This window comes from Sordaria macrospora, chromosome 1, assembly GCF_033870435.1.
Source record: "Sordaria macrospora chromosome 1, complete sequence".
Taxonomy (NCBI): domain Eukaryota; kingdom Fungi; phylum Ascomycota; class Sordariomycetes; order Sordariales; family Sordariaceae; genus Sordaria; species Sordaria macrospora.
In genome coordinates, this window is record NC_089371.1 from 1,362,990 (window position 1) to 1,386,515 (window position 23,526).

At 52.3% G+C, this 23,526-nt stretch overlaps 6 protein-coding genes across 6 annotated transcripts; 3 read left to right on the top strand and 3 right to left on the bottom strand.

Annotated features, from left to right (window-relative positions):
• Positions 1-1,054: 1,054 nt before the first annotated feature.
• Positions 1,055-5,217, top strand: SMAC4_04988 (uncharacterized protein). Its single transcript, XM_003352825.2, has 2 exons — positions 1,055-1,547; positions 1,637-5,217. Exons 1-2 carry the CDS (start codon positions 1,317-1,319, stop codon positions 4,865-4,867), a joined length of 3,462 nt encoding a protein of 1,153 aa, XP_003352873.2. The 5' UTR covers positions 1,055-1,316; the 3' UTR covers positions 4,868-5,217.
• Positions 5,218-6,251: 1,034 nt separating this feature from the next.
• Positions 6,252-8,259, bottom strand: SMAC4_04987 (uncharacterized protein). The gene is made up of 3 exons (XM_066090217.1): positions 8,184-8,259; positions 7,273-7,902; positions 6,252-7,111 (listed from the first exon to the last, which is right to left on the bottom strand). Exons 2-3 carry the CDS (start codon positions 7,802-7,804, stop codon positions 6,963-6,965), a joined length of 681 nt encoding a protein of 226 aa, XP_065945503.1. The 5' UTR covers positions 7,805-7,902; positions 8,184-8,259; the 3' UTR covers positions 6,252-6,962.
• A 1,923-nt stretch (positions 8,260-10,182) lies between these two features.
• On the top strand, positions 10,183-10,338 carry SMAC4_13017 (uncharacterized protein; the record flags this gene model as incomplete). Its single annotated transcript, XM_066091217.1, has 1 exon — positions 10,183-10,338. One exon carries the CDS (start codon positions 10,183-10,185, stop codon positions 10,336-10,338), a length of 156 nt encoding a protein of 51 aa, XP_065945504.1.
• A 1,914-nt stretch (positions 10,339-12,252) lies between these two features.
• On the bottom strand, positions 12,253-15,981 carry SMAC4_04986 (uncharacterized protein). Its single transcript, XM_003352823.2, has 3 exons — positions 15,044-15,981; positions 14,087-14,979; positions 12,253-14,020 (listed from the first exon to the last, which is right to left on the bottom strand). The coding sequence occupies exons 1-3, from the start codon at positions 15,815-15,817 to the stop codon at positions 13,447-13,449; spliced, it is 2,241 nt and encodes a 746-aa protein (XP_003352871.1). The 5' UTR covers positions 15,818-15,981; the 3' UTR covers positions 12,253-13,446.
• Positions 15,982-16,451: 470 nt separating this feature from the next.
• SMAC4_04985 (uncharacterized protein) lies at positions 16,452-18,596 on the bottom strand. Its single transcript, XM_003352822.2, has 2 exons — positions 18,057-18,596; positions 16,452-18,000 (listed from the first exon to the last, which is right to left on the bottom strand). Exons 1-2 carry the CDS (start codon positions 18,318-18,320, stop codon positions 16,882-16,884), a joined length of 1,383 nt encoding a protein of 460 aa, XP_003352870.1. The 5' UTR covers positions 18,321-18,596; the 3' UTR covers positions 16,452-16,881.
• Positions 18,597-20,804: 2,208 nt separating this feature from the next.
• On the top strand, positions 20,805-22,967 carry SMAC4_04984 (uncharacterized protein; the record flags this gene model as incomplete). The annotated part of the gene is made up of 1 exon (XM_003352821.2): positions 20,805-22,967. One exon carries the CDS (start codon positions 20,805-20,807, stop codon positions 22,749-22,751), a length of 1,947 nt encoding a protein of 648 aa, XP_003352869.1. The 3' UTR covers positions 22,752-22,967.
• Between the last annotated feature and the right edge of the window lie 559 nt (positions 22,968-23,526).

Consider the following 23,526-nt stretch of genomic DNA (forward strand, 5'->3'; position numbering starts at 1 on the left):
GGTAATGCGTTCTTCTCGCGCTCTGGGACAGTGAGTATATCGAAGCCGTTGATTCGTGGTCTTCACGTTGTATTTGGTCTGTAGAGGGAAGTAATGTTGAGGACCGGCTCCTGACTGGGTGGGACTCTGCCACGGCTCGTTTCCCGGGAACACTCACAGTTTTGGCCCCCAACGAGAAACCTGATGTCGAAACGCAATGCTATGGTCCAAACAGAGGCAGACGCACTTACCGGAAGATAGAAGGAGCAAGTGGCCCGGAAAGAACTGAGACCGTGAGGATAGCACCCGCCTCAAGCGGTCTAGTGCAAAGATATCGAAGTGAGGGACTGCAAGGAGCTTTCAGACGGTGTCTTACTGCACTAAGCCCGCATCACTAATCATCCGCTCGTTATCCAGGACCGTAGGATATTCTTAATGCGGAAGCAGCGCCACGAACGGAGAGTTCAGACCGAAAGTCAGCGACGTTAGCACATTGGGTTACATGGCTAAAGGCAGCCACAGTGGCGGCATCTCGATGTTGCAATGCGACATTGGAACTGGATGGGCGGCATGGAGACAGCGATGGACCGACTGGTTTGATGATGACGAGGATAACCGTATTGCGCGTCGACGAGGCAGTAGTTGGCAAGGGCGGCGCACCGTACCCTGGGATTCCCTTTCGTTCGGTCCAGCAGGAAGATCAAAAATAGAAAAGAGGTGGTGAGGGGTGTTGTCCTTAGGTTGGTGAGCCATTGACATTGAGGAGTTCGATTGATGTGATGAACTGGAGGAACTGAAGTACAGGTGTAAAACATCATTGGTCGGCGAGACGGAGTGAAGTCTGGAAGGTGGGGTCCGGTTTTGACATCCAGCGGCCGCGCCGGACCGGAGATAGTGGAGCAAACAGTGAACAGGAAGTGGGTCCTTTAACTGTCGTGCTTGACACCTGCCACGGGCCGCTCATTGAGTGTAATGTAACGTCAATACACACAAACGCCCCAGCCACAGGTTACACCGTGACACCTTGATTACACCTTGCAGCATTGGTTAAGTGGCATCATTCACCTACCCGGCATTGCATGCTACCACAGACATTCAACCATTGCTTTTCACTGCAAAACCTCCGCGGTCATCCCTCGCTCACCGAGCCACATCACCCATCGCTTCCACGCGGAGCACCGTATTGGACACCTATGCAGTCTCCAGTCGCCTTCCTCAGCCACCCGCCTAGGTGATCTGCTGGGCCTGGCAGCCATCACCGTCCAAGTGGAGGGGTCCAACTCTGGACAACTTGTCAAGTTCACAGCCACACTTCCGGACTCCGGCCGCATAGTAACATGACCCCGGAACCACTCCGGCCCCGTCTCCGGCCACGTTTTCGGTCCCGGTCCCGATTATTACGGTCAACACCATGGCTTCTTACTCTGGCCTTGTTGGCCTTTGTGGCCCTGTTGCCCAGTGTTGGGGCAATGCGCCCCAGTCGCGTGGCTGAGCTCCGCCGTGAGGTCGTCGACATGTTCTACCATGGCTTCGACAACTACATGCGCATCGCCTTTCCCGAGGACGAGGTATGGCCCACCATCATTCATCACCATCAAGGTCTCACTATCTCAAGGCCACCCACTCTAGAAACACCAAGCTAACTCGGCCTCGTTAGCTCCGGCCCGTCACTTGCGCCCCTCTGACCCGGGATGCTCAGAACCCAGGGAACGTCGAAGTGAACGATGTCTTGGGCAACTACTCCCTTACTCTGATAGACAGCTTGTCTACACTGGCCATCTTTGCCTCAGCCCCACCAGATGACCGAGGCACGGGACCGAAAGCCTTGCGTGACTTCCAGGATGGTGTTGCCGCCTTGGTCGAGCAGTATGGCGATGGCCGTCCCGGTCCTTCTGGTCAAGGTCTGCGCGCTAGAGGCTTCGACGTCGACAGCAAGGTGCAGGTTTTTGAGACGGTCATCCGCGGTGTGGGAGGCCTTCTCAGTGCCCATTTATTTGCTGTTGGCGCACTACCCATCAATGGCTATGAACCTCTGGGTCCTGAAGACGATCCTTTGAGCCCTCCGCCCATTCACTGGACGAATGGGTTGACTTACGACGGCCAGCTACTTCGGTTGGCGCTTGATCTTGGGACAAGGATTCTTCCGGCCTTCTACACGAAGACAGGAATGCCTTATCCGCGTGTCAATCTGCGCCATGGGATCCCCTTTTACAGGAATTCGCCGTTGCATGAGGCCTCTTCCGGGGACCAAATACTTGATGGGCCTCCTGAAATCACCGAGACATGCAGTGCTGGCGCTGGGTCGCTTGTTCTCGAATTCACCGTTCTCAGTCGCCTGACAGGTGATCCGCGGTTTGAACAGCTTGCAAAGCGGGCCTTCTGGGCAGTGTGGTATCGGAAGAGCCACATCGGCCTCCTCGGCGCAGGCGTCGATGCCGAACAAGGCCACTGGGTAGGCCCTTACTCCGTTGTCGGTGCTGGCGCCGACAGCTTTTTCGAGTACGCACTCAAGTCGCACATCTTGCTTTCTGGGCACGAGCTTCCCAACCGGACAGCCGTTGAGCCAAAACCCAAGGACGATTGGCTAGACCCCAACACTCTCTTTGCACCGCTTACTGATGTTGAGAATTCCCCCGATGCCTTCCTCCAGGCGTGGCATCATGCTCATGCTGCTATTAAACGACATCTTTACAGCGACAGAGACCACCCGCATTATGAGAACGTCAACTTGTGGACGGGCTCACTGGCTACGAACTGGGTAGACAGCCTAGGAGCTTTCTACGCTGGTCTACTTGTCCTCGCAGGTGAGGTGGAAGAGGCCATCGAAACCAGCTTGCTCTACACTGCTATATGGGCGCGATATGAAGCGCTGCCTGAACGTTGGTCCATTACACACAAAGACATTGAGGGCGGTCTCGGCTGGTGGCCCTTACGACCCGAGTTCATCGAATCGACCTACTACATCTATCAAGCTACCAAAGACCCTTGGTATCTTTACGTCGGCGAAATGGTCATGAGAGACATTCAAAGACGGTGCGCTACGCAGTGTGGCTGGGCAGGCCTTCAGAATGTGTTGACCGGCCAGAAGAGCGATCGCATGGAAAGCTTCTTCCTCGGCGAAACCACACAGTACCTGTATCTGTTGTTTGACGAGTCGCATCCCTTGAACAAACTGGATGCCGGCTTTGTATTTACCACCGAGGGTCATCCGCTTATCTTGCCGAAGGCAAAGTCATCGCTCCGATCAAGGGCGTCTCATCAAAAGGAACTAATGGTGTACCATGACCCTAGCTATATCAACACTTGCCCGGCACCGCCTTCAGTCACACCTCTCACAGGCTCAGTCATTGCTGCCAGAGATGACATCTATCACGCTGCAAAGATGTTGGACCTACACTTGATGGGGCCAAAGGACCGTCTGGGATTTCCAGCGGAGCCGGATGTGAGGCCCACCGGGAACACCGTGGGTAGAATCCCCAGGTACACGCCCTTCCCCTGGACTCTTTCACCAGAAATGATCCCCCAAAACGGAACATGCCGCAAAATCAACCAGCCGGTCGAGATGCTGCTTGAGTTCTCTTCTAACGCGCAAGAGCTCATCGGCGGCAGTGCCTTCAACTACCTGATGGGCACGCAGAACCTTGAGCGCCTCACTGTGGACCGGATTCGGGTCCAGACCCTTTCCGGCCTGAAGCTGACCATGAGGCAGGAGGAGGATAGTGATGGAGAATGGCGCGTCAGCAAGGTGAACGGCGTCCAGCTCGGTCGGGATGAGTTCATCGTTATGAACAGAGCCATCCTAGGCGAGGTGTCCGACCCGCGGTTTAACCTTGTCCGAGACCTTGTCAACGTCAAGCTCGTGCATTTGCACCATGTGGATCTAGGCCAGGACGAGACGGACAAGGTAAAGGAGCAGCCTCGACCTGAGAGCAATAACACCGAAGACGATGTTTCCCAAGAGGAGGAACAGGACTCCGAGCCCGAACAACAACCAGAAACAGCCAACGCCACCTCCGAAAAACCCGCCTCCTCTTCCCTTGGCTCCTACGTCAAATCCCTCCTCGCCAACCTCGCCGCCTCTCTTGACGACCTCCTCGACGGTATCCCCCTCGAAGCAGCCGTCACCGCTCTGCCCTCCATCCTGCCCTCCATCCCCTCCATCGCATCTATGCACGGCATCACCCGCGGGATCAAATACCCACTCAACGTCTTCCTAAACTCCACGGCCGTAACCGCCACCGGCATCGGCGCCGCCCCTTTACCTCCTCCACCACCTCCCCCTCCTTCCTCCCCTTACGGCCCAAACAATCCCAACTACCCTCGACTCTACCCGCCCTTCGGCCCCGTGCCTCGCGACATGATCCCTTACACTACCATCTACGCCGCCGGCCAGCTATGTTCTCCGTCTTCCTCTTCCTCCCCGGACGAGCCGACCGAGAAGCCGCTACTAGACGACTCCATCCCTCGCACCCACCAAATCCTCCTTCTCCGCCGGGGCGGCTGTTCCTTTTCCGAAAAACTCGCCAACATCCCCGCCTTCCCGCCCTCTCCTTCATCCTTACAGCTCGTCATAGTAGTCTCAGACGGCGAAGACGAAGACGCTTCGTACACTGCTTACTACTCCGGTCAAACCTTCAGCAGCAGTCAAGGAGGGGTTGGGGGAGGAGGGTTGGCAAGGCCGTTGCTGGATCAAGTACAAAAAACGCCCGGCGGATTGGTGAGGAGGAATCCGATCCCCTTGGTCATGGTTGGAGGCGGGGAGATGACGTATGAGACGCTGAAAAGGGCGAAGGGGGTGGCGGTTGGTAGGAGATGGTTTCTGGAGAGCCAGGGGAGGAGGGTGAGGAATGTGATTGTTGATGAGGGGGATGCTGGGGGTGTTGCATGATTTTGGGGTTGGTTGTCACGGGAGGGGGGGAAGAGAAGGAAGAATGGAAAGGTGTAAATATAGAAGGATGGAAGAGGGGAGGGGAGAGAAAGGTGGAGGGTGAAGAATTAGGGACGAGAGATGAGCGTTAAGAAAGAGGCGGGGAAGACTGTATATAAAACTGATTATCGGGTATGTCAGGACGGGACGGCTTTGCTCAGACGAGTTGGTTGAATGACGAAAGTCATGATTAAGTACCTAGCGAACCCGATTTGCTCGCATATAACAGCAACAACAGCATTTGAGAGCAGAACAGAGCGAGCATGTTAAAAATGGTGTGGTCTTGAGAAGAAGAAGAAAGCGAGTGTTATAGACTTACTTCAGTACATCATGTAGAGTTGTTTTTTTGTTTTTTGTGTTCCTTTCCATGTTAAAATTTTCTGCACAGCTATCTAAAGTGCCTTTTTTTTCCTTTTTTTCCTTTTTTTTTTTCCTCTTTTTTATCTTTTTGTATATACGGCTTACTTAACCGTCCATCGAAACCTCAATTTCTGTTCCTCGTCTTCACTTTCCTCCTCACTCAGGCCCGAGCACAAACCCCAGATTCATAATGCAGATGCAGACCTTACGTGCACAGGACATCGGCCGTCGGTCTGTAGGTACCTAGGATATGGGATGATATGGGATGATACGGGATGATATGCGGTGGATAAATGGCGCCCACGTGGCGCCTACCTGGTACATCTCGGCGCTGCGCTGCATTTTCATCCCGGCCCTTGTTCTTTGCTTTGCTTTGACCTCACGTTGACCTTACTTTGTTTGACCTTAGGTACTTTGACCTTTTCACCGGCCCGAGGACCGACATCGGACGAGTGGGTATAGCATATGCACACGCTCCTAGGGTCCTCACGGCGCAGGAACTGACTGCATTTTGGGGACTGATGCAGGTACCGCTCTGCGCTTGTACATGGTTCTAGACCTGGACGTGGACCTGGAAGCCTTTTTTCTTGGGGATGGAAAACATCGTGTAATTGTGCGGTCTCGGACTTGAGATCTCTGGTCTTGGCGTACAATTCACATTTCGTTTTGATTGTTATGCATAGCAATTCGGTGTCAACTGTTAGTTCGCTAGACAGGCAGGTGTGATATCGGTCTTTGTTGTTGTTGCGATGACCTGCAGTTTGAGGATTCATAGCCAGTTAACCGTTTTGTTGATACCAGAGAATCGACCAATCGGACGATCCCAAGTGTTGCTATGACGACGACCGATTGGTGTTTCAGAGAGGTTTTGAAAATTCTTGTTTTTTGTTGAGGGCGATAAAAAAGTTGTCACCGCGCAGTTGTCATTGCGCAAGTCGTTCGTTGTAAATGGCGATCCCGCAGTCATCTCCCCGAAGAAAAAAAAGCCGCAGTGTTGTACTGTTGAGTATCCTTGCTGTGGTGTTCCTGCATCTGCACCCTGTAGTCATGTCCCAGTGAGAATGCTGCGATAAGCTTTGCGTGTTTCAACCATTCCGGCAGGATGTGGCTCTTAGCACAGAAACGAGTAGCAAGATGACTGGCAATGGTAGGTAATTATTGCAACACTGCAATACTTTCATCCTCATTTTCCTCGACGTGAAGCCAACGGTCTATGATGCAACCAAGGAAAATAAACAAAACCGTTTTACTCAATGGTATCCTTCTCTCTCACGGCCGAAGGTTGGTTTGAAACCATTGATACCCCCATTGAACCCCACTTTTTGTAACGCGCCCGAACGCCAGGTAAATGCAGAACCAAAGTCCCCAATCCTTCGTGTCCCAACTTTTATTTTGACTGGCAACTGAGAGCAGCAACCCTATGTATCTCCCTATCGGCTTGCTGTCACCCCAGTGGTCCCTTGTTGTTCAGATCGCAACCGTCGGGTCCGTATTGTTTATGCTTCTTCGCCGTTAAAATCCGAATTGTGGGTCGTAAAGGCGCATGTTGATAGCGAGAAGTGCAAACTGAGTCGTAGATCTTCAACGGCCGAATTTCAACTGGTGTAGATGGCCGGTGAATCAAGATGTTGGTCTATCGGTGACGCAAATTTGGACGTATGTGCAGGTCGTGCTGAGTCCGATGTAGGTTTTGAGTTTACTCATCGGTCTCGAGAAGGGTGGTGACGGGAACACCACCGAGCTTCTCGCGGCCCTTGAGGAAAGCGATCTCGAGGATGAAGAGATAGCCGATCGTCTCACCACCGAGCTTCTGGACAAGCTCGCCAGCGGCAGCGGCAGAACCACCTGTAAAAGGCATTGTTAGCCGAATTCAACTGCAAGTATGCCAATTGGGGCAAGGCCAAGGTCCAGCGCATCACTGAGATGAGATATGGCGTGATAGGGCAAAGAGATTGGACGTCGCCAAGCGACTGCCAAGAAAGGAAAGTTGGGCGCATAATGCTTACCAGTAGCAATGATATCGTCAACGATAAGAACCTTCTGGCCAGGCTTGATGGCGCCCTCCTGCATCTGGAAGAAGTCGGTGCCGTACTCCTTCTCGTAGGCGGCAGTGACGCAGGGACCGGGCATCTTGCCCTGCTTGCGGACGGGCACGAAGCTGGCGCCCATTCTCAAGGCGAGAGAGGGGCCGAAGAGGAAGCCGCGGGCATCAAGACCGACAATGACATCGGGCTTGACGTGGGAGAGCTCGATCTGGAGCTGGAGAGCGACGAGGAGAGCCTCGTGGGTCTTGACGTTCTGGAAGAGGGGGAGGATATCGATAAAGTTGATGCCGGGGATGGGGAAGTCGGGGAACGACCTCAGAGCAGCCATCAACTCTACCTTTGTACTGGCGAGTTGGGCGGCGGCGGCGGCGGGGGAGGAGGACTTGCGTCCCGAGGCATCTTGGTTGACGGTGGATTGCGTGTTGGCGGTCTTCTCCTGGGTCAGGGTAACAAAGTCTGCCACCTGGGGGGCAGATTCGGCGTTGGCGCTCATGATGAGAGAGAGAAGAGAGAAAAAGGAGGGAAAAGGGTTCCGGACGGCTCGAGCCTATATCTATGTGGGATATGAAGGAGGGCTGGCTAGAAAGCAACCTAAGGGTTCGGCTGGTGTCAGACAACTTCTCCTAATGGCAAGCTGCGCACTACGGTGACAGGCCACCTTGATTCCGGCCGCGGGAAAGGACCGAAGTGTTGGGGGGGGTGAAGCTCAAGGGTGTATGTAAGGAGTGATATATGATAGGGCGGGCTGCAGACACGAGCCAGGGACGAGACGGGGGGTATTCTTTCTTGGTGTGTACTTGTGCTTGCGTGCTTCCTGGGTGCGTTCGGCTGGCGTGGGTGTGAATAGAATGGACGGGATTGTCTGGACCTACCTAGGGGACTCGGAACTGCTGTGAGTGGAAAAGTACGTACAAGATTCACAAGAATGGCGAGCGGTGTAAAAAAAAAAAAAAAAAAAAAAAAAAAAAAAAGGGAAAAGAGAGAGAAAAAAAACGGACACGGCGCGGAAGCGAAGACGATCCAATTATCGCCCAGCAGAACAGGCGGGCGCAAATCGCAAACACGCACAACGGCGACCGCAGTGAAAAAAAAAGATGGTAAAATGGGCGGGTCCGTAGCCGGAAAGAGTCAGATGGAGCCGCGGCACCGTCCGAGGGGCCCGTCGTAGAGTGGAGTCGGTGAGACCCTCAATGGTTGTTTCCAGGTTTATCGCTAACGGTCAGCGGCAGCAGCAGCCATATCACGGAGCCATATCACCGAGACGTTGTAAAACCGGCAGCGTAACAGCTTGATCAACGATGGCGATGGATAGCCGAACGTACCTGGCATTGGCCATAGTGTAAGGTACATATCGCAATGTGGATTACTACCCCTTGAATGTGTTTCGCAGTCTCGAGGTTCTGGACTGGTCTGATGGAGACGAAGTTGTTATTTTATTAACGTAAGCTGGTCTTGACCGTGCCCCCAATCACGTAGAGCAGGCCGACGACAAGTCGCTGTTCGACCGACCACAAGTAGGAGCGAATTCAAAATATAATATGATAATAGAGGGCCAGCAAATGATAGACCTCGGAAAAGGCAGGCGGGCGTAATGGCGGGTGGTGTAGTGTTCCCGTTGTGAAGAATGAGCTTGAGAGGGGCTCACGTCCCGTCTTGCCATGAGTCCATGCAACGAGCGTGGCCGATTGGGGGACCTTGCTCGCTGAAAAGGTGGGGTAGGTGTGGGCATTTGTGGGGCTCAAAAAACTAAAAAGCTCAACCCCACCTGCCCATTGTGCATGTGCTTTTTGTTCTTGACAATCGAAATTCCCATCCGCGCTCCTTCTTCAACATCGACACAAGTACGACATGGAGCAAGGAAAGAGCAGTTTACAACAGGCAGCAGGCAGCAGGCAGCAGGAAGCAGGCAGCCATTCTTTTGAAGCGGGATTCGAGACCTTTCAATTTTCACTTTTCAACATCCATCAACCAAGCATCGACACCAGGCTCCTGCAAAGTGTAATCTTGGGCTGGGAACGCGGCATGCACTGCATCATGTACCATCCTTGCACAGCAGCTGCATGGCAACAAGCCCTCTCCGCTCGGTCAACAACGACCGCCGCGACGCCTTCTCTTCTCTGCTCATGAATCGCATCACCTTTACGATATCGTGCGACATCCACTCGACGACGATATGCCCCAACATTGTCTTGTCACTGGCCTACAATCATGTCGTGGCTGCGGGGTGAGAGCTCCCGAGGTTCCAGTCTCACATTCCTACTTGTACACTTGTCAACTCCCGTCGTCCTCCTTACGTGATCTCCAACCCCCACGGGACGGTGATTTCTTTACTCATTTAGATTGATAGCGTACCACACAAAAAGGCTCCCGTAGCCGCGTGTGTTGTTAGTCACACAGTCTTGACTCACCGTGCTATCTCCATTGGGCCAGAATTATCAACAGGTTCTTATGCACGACGATCCAAAAAAGAAAGATACGAGGAGAGGAGATGACGATGAGCATTTCTTCCAAGACCTGCGACACATGCCCGACACTCTGCTCGACACTCTGCTCGACACTGCCGACACGGACATGGGGCGCTCTTTTCCACAAGCGGGGCCAAGATTTCTAGAAGGCCGGTAGCCCCAGGCCTACTGCCGACAACCCCTGATTAGCCTGCGGGATGAGCGATACCCGACCCAGCAAAAACATCCTGACCGCCACACGTTCACCTCCTCATGGCATCCGATCCACGCCGTCACCCCTTGACATTCCCCCGAACTTCGAGAGATCCCCGCCGAAGGCGTGCACTATTGACTTTGCTAGCTCCCATCCGAACAAAATCTGCTTCACCAGGACTCCCCGAGCGAGCCATATTCTTCAAGGTTAGACATGGTTATCCTTACGCCGCCATTTCGGAACCGAACATTAAACTCGCTCAGTCCGGCGATACCATACCGATGTGCCCGAATTACCGGGTTTTTACGTTGCAGATCAAGGGGAACGGACAGAGACGTTCAGTTCATAAGGCTGGGCAGGAAAAGATAAAGCCACCAGCACACCCCTTTGCCGAAAACATGACTCTTCTCGTTTACTCTGTCCACGCCGCCTCCCCCCAAGGTAGGTAATCTATAGGCTATATCCAATGCTCCTATACACAGCGAAGCAGGGCACGCCCCCCTCAGCCGCCAGAAGCCGTCCCATGTTAACGTTCATATCTGTGTCTGGCACTTCACTATCTCTCGCTGGCCAGCAGATATCAAAATCCTGCTCTTTCATCCGTTTCGGTTAACGGTGATTGCAACATCCTCTCCAATCAATCAGGGGATAAAAATGCAACATTCTCGCACTGCCTAGTCTGACCTTACTTCAGTAGTAACAAGAAGCTGATGGAGGCTGTGAGCTATAGGTAATTTCCGTCTGTCTCCCGGATGACACTCACTACCCACCTTCCGTGACTGTAGGACGACCTATACTTCAGGTATTTGACCAAAAGCCCATACCTTCAGCTGGCTGTCGTCACCATATAAAACACGTTTTGGAACACCTGCATGATAATATATTACAGCACCACCACCACCACTTTATCATGCACACCCCCTTCCCCTGCCCTGTACCCTTCGCGGTTCAGGTCCGGATCAGATACTGCAACATCGTCTTGGCATCGGACATACGATCCCCACATGCGCTTGATGGGATTACACTGCATAACATAATAGAAAGTGTGTTTTCTGCTGCCCATCTCTGCTGCACATCAAATTGGTGGATGCCTGAGTCTTATAAGACGAACAAGCACGTCTACCTGTTTTATGTTTCTACCAAAGAAGGTTCTTGTAGTTGCTCGGGTTTGGGAAACTCCAGAGGTACCTGTGATCGTGAGTCTACCATATCATGTCTGGACGCTTCTTAGAACAACTACAGAAATCGACAGACAAAATAGAAAAAAAAAGAAAGATAAAAGCCAAGGTAACCCAAAAAGAAAAAAGAAAAAAAGAGAAAAGAAGAAGAAAACATACAACACCTGGTTATTCACCGGTCGTCACCGATCCGACTACTAGCCAGGCGATTGGTAGCTTATCTAGGGGAGAGCGGACGGGATCCCGAGTTTTCGCCTACCATCTATGATCGTATGTGTGGGTTATTGTTTTGAGAGATCCGTCGGTCGATGCGAATATCAGTAGCTGGGTTTCTTTATGAAGGGCATGTTCGAGTGACCTACTACACTACCGTTAAAGGTCTCATACAGCGAGTGCTTGATACATGGAACCTGGAATGAAATGTAATGCTGTTAATAACTGAAGGAGCTGAAAGAAAACTTGAAAAAGGATGACGGTACAATCCCAAGCATAATTGGAAAGGGAAAGAACTGCTCTAGAAAGAACCGCCCTAGAAAGAGTACCAGAGTGACGGTTGAGGTTAGCCATCAAGGTACTCTCTCACTCTTTCTCTCTTGTCTTGGCAAATGCTACGACCACTTCGTCGCCATATCAGCAACCTGGACTGAAGTCAACCTGGAATGCTGAAAAGTATATCGAAGCATACATAGAATCGCCATTTGCATCAGGTTTACCAGATAAAACTCCTACCTACCTACCAATGCCGTTTTGGGACTAACTGGGAGTCTTAGCCATGCCATAACATAATGCATATGATAGAATAGCTTAATCTGATAGGTCACTCATTCACTTACTCAGTCACCTGTTTCTCGTATAAGGTAGCTACCACTAGGCAAAATGACAAGGGAATCCCACCATCCCACCCACCCTCTCCCCTCATTCCGGAACAAGTACCCAGACAGAGGGGCCAGAACAGGTACGGCATACCACACTCACTTAACCTGGCATGACATGATATAACACGAGTGTCAGAAAGTGGATGTGGTTTCAGTAGTCGTGAGAGGTTCGGTAATGCGAATGGTATACAGAAACATGCTATATGATCTATTCTAACTCTCTAAGCGGGAATCATTCAACCCTCTCTTCTCTTCTACCCCTCTTTTCTCTTCTTTACTCTCAATCTCACTCTGAAGTGGTATATCTCTTTTTCTAACTCTAACGCCTAAACTGCAAAAAGTTGTAGCAATGGAAAGCAAGTTGGTAGGTAGCCGAGAAAGGCTACACGCGTTGTAGTCGAGAGTAACCAGTAAGTCGTTTATGTTGAATTTGCGCGTCTATGCGGTCCTTGGTGTGGCTCTTCGTGTGTTGTTCAAAAGGAAGATAGTTTATCTTTCTGTTCTGTGATTCCGTTGTCGTGGAAGCGTTCATGCTGGTGTTCATGTCTGGCCGTCAAATTCATTCGTGTCTTCCCCTCCTTCCTTTCTTCTTTCCAATAATCATCATCGTAATCGTAATGTCGTGCGTTTCGTTCGTGAGCGCGCGCGCGTGTGTGTGGTGCATCGGATGGATGGCCGTATGTGTGTATGTAGTATGTCATGCTCCTGTTTGCCCGCTGTCGCCCGCCGCGCGGACGGATGTGGTGTGACCACCATTTCCATAGGCCCAGGTCTGGGCCTCCTTTCCGCAATGAACCTGACGGCTGCTATGATTGTGACGGTGATAGACTGCCGCACGCAATCAAAACCGCATCTACACCGATTAATATAAATCTTGCGCGTATCCCTACCCTCCTTTCCTTGAAAAGGACGCCGTACGACAAAACCCCACCACTCTCTTCTTCTTCTGTCACTTCCGCTAGCCGTCAACACACGACATCTTGTTTGGTTCCTTTTGTGATAGCGAGTTAAGGTGGCTGTGCTGTTCTTTGCGCGCGCACGAAATGTTGAGCGATGGCTGGTGTGGGATCTGAAAAGGTGGTGATAGCGGATGAGGCTGATGGATATTTCTTCACATCCGCATCAGTTTCCTTCATCCGGTTGTCCGTCTTTTTCACCTCCTTTTCTTCTTTCCCATTGACTCTTCCACAGTTGCAGCGACAAAAACGGCGTCGTGTCACCGACCGAACCGGTGCTCCGGCACACACAAACCTGCGGAACTGATACGGACCCAACCCGACAACTTCTTCCCAGGTCCACTTCCACGTTTAACAATAACGCGTCGTTCGCCTCCCATCCTTAACGTTCCCAGCATAAGCACCCCAGGGGTATCAAGCCAACCAGTCTATCGATAAAAACGAACAAACAACTGCTGCTGCTGCTGCTCAGTGAAACTGCAACCGAACAATGGAAAACAGCATATTCTGCAATACATGCAACACCACCGCCACACTGGTCGGGAGCAACTCGGGCCACACGGCAAAATCAAGTTTTCCCTCCGTCACAACACTGACGCCATAGATGAGCCTGATCAGCCCGGAGACGATGAATCCAGCCGCCAACTCGCACGCCCAGGTTATGCTGGAGGCATAGAACGTCAGACCGAAGTCAAAGTCCGAGGTGTCGTCCGGCTCGCCGTCGAAAGCGAAGTAGGGGTACACGTCCTTGTTTGGACCAAAGTGCAGGATGACGACGCTCCCCAGAAAGGCAAGCATGGACGCGTTTTCGGCGACGAAGCGGATGAAGACGTTGCGGATGCAGATCTTCTGGTAGGAGCCGTAGGATTGGCCGTTGAGGTTGGTATTGGTCAGGAACCAGTGGACGGGGCGGGACATGAGGATGGGTGTGACGATGATCAAGGTCGTGGAGGAGAGGACTTGAAGCATCACGAACTGTTGTGGAGAGCGGAGGCGGGCGTATAGGGCGCGCACGTAGGTTTGGTAGGTTAGCATGAAATAGCTGCGTGGGGAGTTGGGGGGTTAGCGAGGGTTAGCCAAGGGTCAAGGGTAGGAGGTGGCTACTAACAGCTTGAAGATGAAGCTTAACGGATAGCTTCCGACTCTCTCGCCTTCGTTGCCACCCAAAATCCAACCTGTCAGCCCGTCGAGGAGATAGACCGTGGAGACCCATCCATAAACATAGACGATAGTCTCCAAGTTGTTATGCGGAAGCGTACGCAGGTAAATCTCAGCATACGCCTCTCCTATCACATAGGCAAGAAGGCCGATTGACAATGCCAGACAGAACCAGACGAAACGGACAAAACTCGCGGGAAGCCATCTACGCCTGATTCGGACGGGTACCGAAGGCCGCCGGCTGAGGCCCTCCTCAAACCCAAGCTCTGCGCCCGCGGTATCGAACGAGCCTGTCAATCCGGCCCGCCGCGTCGATTCCCGGCGGCTGTTGTTTCCAGATTCGCCGGCCCACCACGATGATGTGAAGATACGCTGGGTTTCGGAAAGCGAATGTCGCAGCTTAAGGTGACGCTCGTTAGTCATAAGGATGCAGAAAGCGATGGTGACGGGCATGGCCATGATGACGAAGGTCCAGCTAATCCATGCTGTGTTGTGAGCAGTAAGCCAACGTAGTTCGGGGATGACATAGAGAGGTATAGGTGCTGCTAGCGATATGACGCCAATCGTGAAGACCGTTAGGGGAAACCCGAGGGATTTGGGCCACCAATTGAGACTGTATAGGTTGAAGACCTTCGTGATCCATATTAGAGCCGTCAAGTTGTAGAAGCTGTAATAGACGAAGAGGAAGAACCAGAAGTTGACCTGCACGCGCGCCGCTCCGTGACCGGGGGTCCTGCGCCCTGGTTGTTCGCCAGGTGCTGTTGGCGGTGTGGTCAGATCGTGGCCGTCGTCGTAGTCTGGTATTGGGTATTTTGGGAATGGTATCGCGCACCAGGCTACGGCCTACACAGCGGTTGTCAGTATTTTTCCGAAGTTCGCAGAACAACTCCGGAGTCTTCCAGCTTACCAAGAAGGCTGGTAATACTACCAGGACAAACCATCGACTCCACCAATGCTCTACCGCCCTCCTGATCACCGAAGCCTTCGGGTGTACCCAGGTGTAATACAGCCTTCTGCGAGCTCTGCTGAACTTCTTCACCATCACCCTCCTCGTTAAGGTCCGTTCTTGTATCGTTCCCGCTCCCAGAAACCCGGAGTCCAACATCCCATCGCCCTCACTATCGTCTTCCTCCTCGCTACCACTTTCGTCAAACTCCCCACCTCCCTCCGCCGCAGCGGCCATCAAGGCGCCATACCCGACATGCACACTCCCCCTCCACCCAGCAGACAACAGTCCCTGGTGATCATCCGACTCCCTCCTCCTCCCAGGCCCCCCAGGCATAGCCCGGAACCTCCCCAACAATGGTGTTGACTCATTCTGGTATCGTCCTTGCGCGCGCTCAGAACCCTGCTCAAAGGAAAAGAAGTTCGGCAAGGGACCCGTTTGCTGAGCAGCTAGCGCGGCGGCTATCGACGCAGCGGACGGGCCCTTGTTGCTGCCATTGCTACTGCTATGCACATGACAGGGCTTGCGGCGGCCGCCGCTACGGGAAGGACGCCGGGAGGTAGGGTTGCTCCGGGTTGAGACACCGCCGCTGCTGCTCGTTCCTCCTCCTCGGCGGCGGGACTCGCGCTGTTGGGTAGGGGTGGGGCCGGGCCGCTGCTGTTGGCGGTGGTACTCGTTTAGGTGGGCTTCGAGAGGGTCTTGATGGGATTTGGAGAAGAAACCGAATATGCCCATTAGACCTATAATTTCGGGTTTTGGTAGATCGATGGTAGTTTCTTGGTTTTCGGGTCTGGTGATCGTTTCTTCCCACAACTTGTGGTGCCCAACGGACTATTATTGTTTTCTGGTAGAGCTCGCTGCCTGATCGAGATCAATTGGAGGTTGAAGATCGCGGTTTATGCGTTGGCTCGTGGAGAAAGACGTGTCGATGCATTACCGTCAACACTTGGTTCCTTTGGTGTCGTGTCTTGTCGAGAAACAGCCGCGACGATAAACAGAGTAATAGTACAATACTTTGGCGTCTACGTCCAAAAAATATGTCTCGCAAGTCAAACGAAAAGTTAAAGAGGGGAAGGAGGGGAAAAAGACAAGGCTAAACCGCAAAGAAAGACGCGAGTGGTGATGGAGTGACTCGGCGCCGTAGCGAGTGCGGTGAGAGAGAGCTTATCACATTGATCAGCGGTCGATAACAGCACCGATTGGTAGATCCCCTGGCCTGATGTCTTTTGGGGGCTCGTGCGCCCCCAGAAAAACGGCAGCAGCCCTATGACGGCGACCCACACCACCTGGAGATCATTTGCTTTCATTTCGCTGGACTTCATTGGACCCTCCTCTTGACATTTGACAATAATTATTCTCAGTCATGATCATTTCTTTCACGGAACGAGAAAAAGTCACGTTACGCCAACTTCTAGAATCATGTTTATCATGCTACTGTTCAACGTTCAAATCGAGCAACACACTGCTAAACACTGATCGACGTGGGTGAAGCCCTCGCAAACGCAGACTGTGACGCCGACATCACCCATCAGAAACGCCCAGACTCACGATAGCAAAGCACCACGGACTCATCAATTGGAAAGCTGCGTTTATTCCTACAGCCATTCATATGCTGATAAGTGAAATAAGAAATAGTCCAACCCGAACCCTCCATGTTTCCACCCCTTGGTACTTGGAGAAAGGGTATCATTCATGCTGATCGATTCCCAGATAAAGATAACCTTCAAGACGACCAGCCCACAAAGCATCTCCAACTCCGATTTCTTACCACCAATGCTTCAGAAAATTTCCCCAACTTCTCAATATTTCCAACCCATCATCTCCCGTTTCTTCTTGATGGCGAGATCCACATCCGACACACCTTCGCACCCTCCGCAGCAGCACCGGAACCCGTACCGCTCATAGAGCGACATGGGGCTTCCACCATAGCTGATAAACAGCTCCGACCCAGCCTTCACTTTTCTGCTGATGATCATCTTGATGACATCTGCATTCTCGGCATTCATGTCAAACTGGTAACCAAAGTCGAAGCGAACATTGGCCACCGGTTGGCAAGCGTGGTTGAGCCTTGAGGCGACGTTGTACACGCATATGATGTTGTTGCCATATGGGTTGATGGCAAAGGAGTTTGCGGCCACGATCGCCCTGATGTGGCTGTAATCGCTTCCGTTGAGACTCGAGTACTCGCCAGGGGGTGTATACAGCTTCAGGAATGTCGTCTGGTCTTCGTCGGACAACTTGAGGAAGTTGTTGTAGAAATCGTCGCGAGACGTCCTTAGGAGAGGCTTCTCGATGAGGATTACCTCGCCTATCATGAGGTCTCTGGTGGCCAAGGTTCCGAACCCACCGTACTTGGATAGGCGGACTTGGAAATTGTTGGAGAATGGGTGGTAGTCGGGTGTGTCCGGAAGGGCGATGATCGGTCCGTCATACTCCTCAGCCCCATCAACAACTCCGACATCAGGTGTCAACTTCTCCTTTTCGCTGGTATCCTTCTCTGGCTCAAGATCCCCAAGCTGCTCCAAAAACTGGTTGATGTTCGCCATCCAGTTTGGAGAGCTTAGGTCCAGGTCATCCAGGGAGAAATCTGGGCCTGAATCTTCAACAACGAAGGGGTGACTAAATGATTCCTCCTTCTCTGGTGTCTTCGGAGAACTGTCAATCGAAGACATGGATGTCATGCTGCTGCCATGAAGGTCATCATCGTCTGTCTGCGACCCATCGTGTTTCCTGGGTGTTTGGGGAGAGCTCGGGGTTGAACACGTCGAAGCCAAGCTCGCATCATGATGGTTGTCATTTTCTGGTTGGGCATCATCTTGGTCCCGGATGGTGTTGTCCGCCTCTGTCGGTTCACTATTCGCGATCTCGACAGCATCACTTTCCAAGATGTTTCCCTCATGGTCGTCCAGAGGTGGAATCTAAAGGAAGATGTCAGTATCCAAAGTGACAAACATATAGTGTGAAAGGAACCCACTTCGAGCAGATCCTCATCGCATTCTTCGTCCGGAAGAGGAACATTTGCTGCGTCCATCGTTGGCACTTCCGGGCTGATGTTCGCTGTCAGATCCGAGTCTTGGGATATGCTATCTGTGGAGGAGCAGATCAAGGTGAGAACTGGCTCGCTCGGTGGGCTGCCAGAATCCTTGTCCGTCAAAGGCATGATTTGGTTGAGGGTCGTGGCCAAAACTGCGTCTTTGGGTGCTTCCTTGGAGGCATTGGCAGTGGCTGTTGAAGGCATCTTGAGCTTAACGATGGTAAGTGCTTATGTGATATTGATTCCAAACTATCACCCAAAAATGGTATGGTATGGATCGGCGTCAACCAAAATTGTGTGTTAAGCGAGTGTATGGGTAATTCGTGTTGGTGAGAGAGGAAAGTGAGAGTAAAAGATGGGAAGCCCGGATATCTCGCGGTTTATATAGACCTGTTTGGGTCAAGTCTAAAAAAATAACTCAAAGGCTTGGCGAGAAGGAACTAATGGTGTTTACATTTTACACCCACCATAGGTAAGATGGATCGACGGTGGTCTCTCATCTGATCTTTCCTAGCGTGGCTATATGGGACTGAGGCTAACATGGGATAGGTGAGATGAGGCAAACATGGCTACATCGTCTTCAGAAATGTTGAGTCACGTTTTGAACTGTGAAGGCTCAATGTTGCTGCCATTCATATCACAGCTCCCTTCCCTCGTTAGAAGTTTTTGGAGGGAAATCCACTCTCAGTCGCTTACCTAACAGCCATTAGGTGTGGCTGTGAGAGCTTCCATTGAAGAAGGAGCAATCCCCAATACGCGGCACCACCATGAATTCCCAGTGAAGGGGCAATGCATCATGACCCATTTCAAAGCAATCACCACACATCATACCAACTCAACCGAGGGTAAAACAACTATCCCGTCCCAGCATCGGACGATTCGAATTGAATGAATGTCAATTTGAGAGATTGGCCACTAATACCTGGAGGACATCCCGACGATAAAGATATCGGACGATTTTACCACAGCGCGCTCAACCACATAGAACGTCTTTTAGTTCATGCGAATGCGAGAATACTACACGATTTTCTCCTGGCCTTCTCAAAGCTCGATGAGCCAATATCCCTCGAACGCCGACCGAGATTTATAAGACCCCAGTCTTCAACTGTAATTGTCACTGCATGTTCATTCGAGATCGACAGTATCAAGCATCAAACGCAGCCCTTGCTCCAGCTTATCACAATGCTGTTTGGGGAAACTGTTGCCCCTTCCCAACATACGCTTTGGAACGTTTCTCATCTTTACAGCCAACTTGATCCCACAAATCCAACAACAAACCCTTCCAGCTACTGTCGCTGTTTGAGCAAGGCCGCTGATGCGACATTCCCATGTGGGCGATGCTGACTTTGTCGCACCATAGCGGGCAACGCGTCCCTCTGACAGCATTACCCAAAGTACACCAATACTTCCATTCGGGGTTGGAATGGCCAACTACAGCGGTTTTTTGAGTCATCAGTCATATTTCATGAGGGACGTTCCCAGAAAGCCTCTCGAAGGTGGAGGACGGATGGAACCCCCTGTTTGGGTCATCATACCCACCCATACTAAATGTTTTCCAGGAGATTCGAACCACAACAATACCCAAAAAGATCCACGGACTGTCCATCGAAACTCTGATAGGTGGCAATTTGCTCTTGTGTTATTGTCGAGATGAGCGAGTGTTCACCATCTTGTGAATCATCGAGGCCACAATGTCACGAAACAGCCATCCATCGCTTGTTCTCGTCACATTTGTCAGGGACATGGATTTCTTAGTGCTCAGTCCGTGTGCAACGACCTTACCTCCAGGTAAACTCGGACGGTCAAACCGGTCTCATGATGCGCGTACACAAATTTGTTCTCAGTCTCACGCTCCAACACGTCACCTTATTTTGGTGTGCCTCCAGCCAATTTCCGGAGAAAAGGGTTCTTCGACTTCCTCGCTGGTCTCATGTTGAAGTCGCCTTCGGAGTTTAGTCCAAGACAGTCTATGCAAGACTTCATTCGTCTAGCGCATGCCACAACTGCGGCGCTGCGAAGAAACCAGTTGAATAGAACTGGAGGATTGCAAAGAACATGGCAAGTGCCAAATATGTGAAAGTGTCACAGGACTCGACGGGCACTCACGGTTCCTGACATTGTCCTCGGGTCACAGTCATACCTGCCAACTCGCTGTTGTGGCACAAACAGGCTTTGGGACTTGCTCGTACATGTACGGGTCTTTCTGTTCATCCTAAGGGGCCAAAGAAGCAATGGCTGTACTCGACCATCATGGGAAATCAGCCGCGTTGACTGGTAGTACTTTGAGCTCTTCTCCGGAAATCACTCATCACGATGCGATAAAATGGTCCATACAAAGAGTAGCATCATCCATGCTGACTCCCGATGGTGGTAGATCTGTATGACGCCATGTCCAAGGTGTGTCTTCCCAACACTGGTATTAAGCTTGTACGCTTCGGAACGGCCGAACGAGAGAACAAGGCCATACTGACAGCATGGTTACTGATGGTAATCGGGGAAGTTCAAGTGGCAGCCAAGAGACATATTCCTCATGCTTTGGTCCCTCTATATATCTTGCTCTGATCAATACCCCCTTGGTATAGGAAGCAAAGCAGCCCTTCACACCAAAACACCACGCTCGTTTACACAAAAGCCTGAATCATCTTATCAACCACCAACGCCCGAGGAGACAGCAAGTAAACAGACACAATGCAGCTGCCAACGTTGGCTGTTGCTTTGCTTGTAGCAAGCACGTCTGTTATAGCTGCACCAGCTCATAGACAATCTCAGGACAACAAGCAGGTCACCCCAAAGCTGTCCACTCAAGGGCAAATACAGAGTGAAAACCATTACTCCAACGGGCTTCGTGGGTTCGTCAAACGATGGAGTCTGTTCAATGATCAGGAAGAGCACCAGGAGAAGCACATCAAACATCGGAAGTTCACCTATCCCATCAACCGTGCACCGGCCGAGGTCCGCGCCGACACGGACTCAGCAGCGACGGGGCCGCCAGCGACGGCTCCCCCCGCTCCTCCGGCATCAGCTCCCCCGGCATCAGCTCCGCCAGCGTCAGCGCCACCAGCATCGGCCCCTCCAGCTTCCGCACCGCCAGCAGCCGGTCCTCCAGTATCAGTACCACCGGCATCAGTACCACCAGTATCCGCTCCTCCGGCTCCTCCTGGAACTGAGCCTCCGGTATCGCCTCCGGTGCCAACTCCCACTGGTCCCATCGTCACTGGAACCGGCGGTCCGGTCGCTGCAGGCAACTCCTCTGCTCCAGGAGTCTTCCCCAACGCCACAAGCATTGCTCCCCTGCCTGCACCGTCCAATGCAACTATCACAGCCCCCTTAGTCACCTCGGCAGCACCCTCAGTCCCAGCAGTTGTTCCCCCCGTAACACCAGCGGCCCCAGTTTCCTCCAGCAGCGCCGCTGTTGTGATACCCTCAATTACCTCGCCAATCCCAGGTCTCAGCTCCGCCAGCGCCGTCGTCGTTCCACCCTCAGCAACAACCGCCACCGGCCCAGTCGTCGTACCTCCCGGTCCCGGTGGTGCCGCCTCCCCAACCACGACCCAAACAGTCCTCATCACCGCCGACGCCCCCGCCGCCAACGGCGCTCCCGGCGTCATCGTAGTGAGCATCACCCAAGCAGCGGGCGACCCCGTCTCCGCCCCCGCTCCCACCACCCTCGCCGTCACGGCTCTCACCAATTCCAATTCCTTCGCAAGCACCACAACCGTCATCATCGACGCCGTGGGTATGGCCTCCCAACCAGCAGAGCTCCCCGACAGCACAGCCACCATAGTCGACGGTCCCATCCTCGCAACACAACCTGCTCCCACGGTGGTAGTAATCGACATCGTCCCAGCCCCTTCTTCGGCTGCCCAGGTAGCCAACAACGGCTCAACCGGAAATGGGAGCGGCGGCAGCGGCGGTTCTCTAGCACCCATCATCGTCACGACAGTCACTGCCCCCATCATTATTCCTTCCGCCACTGCCCAACAACAACAACCTACTGCGCCTGCACCTATAATCGTCACCGTCACCAATTCCAACGCTAATGGTGCTAACCTACCTGCCCAGACGGCGCAGACGGTGGCGGCTAGTACGGTTACTATTACCCTCGGTTCCGGTTCCGGTTTCGGCAGCGGTAGCGGCGGAGGCGGCAGTGGTAACGGTAGCTCAGGTTCAGGGCCAGGAACAACGACAATTACAGCTGCTCAAGCCCCGCAGGCTCCAGCTCCCAGTATTGTCTTTGTTACGGTAACAGCTATTCCTGTTACTGCTGCTAATTCTCCTGTTGGTACTGCTGGAGGTGCTTCTGGGTCGTCGTGGAGCTGGACGACTACTTTCCCGGGCTTTACTTGGTCTTGGACTTCTTCCGGCTTTACTGGGGTTGGTGCTGCGCCTAGTGCTTCTGCTTCTGCTGGGTCTGGTAGTGGCTCTGGAGATGGGTCTGGTGCTGCCGGTGGTGGTGGCAGTGGTAGTGGTAGTGGTAGTGGTAGTGGCAGTGGTGATTCAGGTGAGGGTGATAGGACGGTGAGTTTGTTGGAGACCATGACTTACACTAGCGGGACGGAGGTGGTTACGGCTGTGGCTACGAGTCTTGTTGCGGTGCCGAGTGGGAATCCTGATAATGAGAAAGGGGGGTTGTGAGTGAGTTGGTGATGATGTCGGGATATTTTCTTGGGCCTTTTCCTCTTGACATGTTTCTCTCGTCAAAGTTGTGTAGTGGACTGAAGGCAGGATCACGCTCCTTACTTAGTTTTACCGTTCTCGATTTTTGTTTCACCTATCCTGTTAATGGCGTCTTTTCATTTTCTTTCTTTCTCGGTTGTTTACAGTTTCACAACTAGTAATGCTTGGAACCGTTAAGGGCACAGAAAAATAGAATGATACCTGTAGCAATGGGTACTCGTGCAGTGGCAGTTGTGATGTTTCTATCTCTGGTTTCCTTTTAGGTGCCTTCTTTTTTACTTTAGATACCTGACAGCATTGGTGAGAGAACAACGGGCCACCGCATTGCTTCTTCTCTCTTCTTCTCTTAGGATCTCATCTCCTTCCAAGCATAGCTAAATACAAGACTTGACCTTCAACATCATCAGCAAAACTCAGTACTAAAAGAATTAGAAGCCGTCGTTACCGAACATCAACAGTACCTGGTCCGTGCGCTTGGTGGTGTAATGGTAAGTTTGAACCTCCCTCTCGTGCCAACAGTTTGTGGACGATGGAGACGTGTCAGAACTCCACAAGTTGTCTTTACTATTTCTTTGAAGACCACTAAAGACTCTTATCCTAGTCCAATATTTTTTCAGACGTTTTCGAAACGATCGCAGTTTTTCGTGACGAAGCTTTGGTCGAGTGTCTAACCCGCAACTTCCGTCCTCCTATCCGTTCAACGAGGTAGTGTGTACCGTTGCGCACGAGCCAT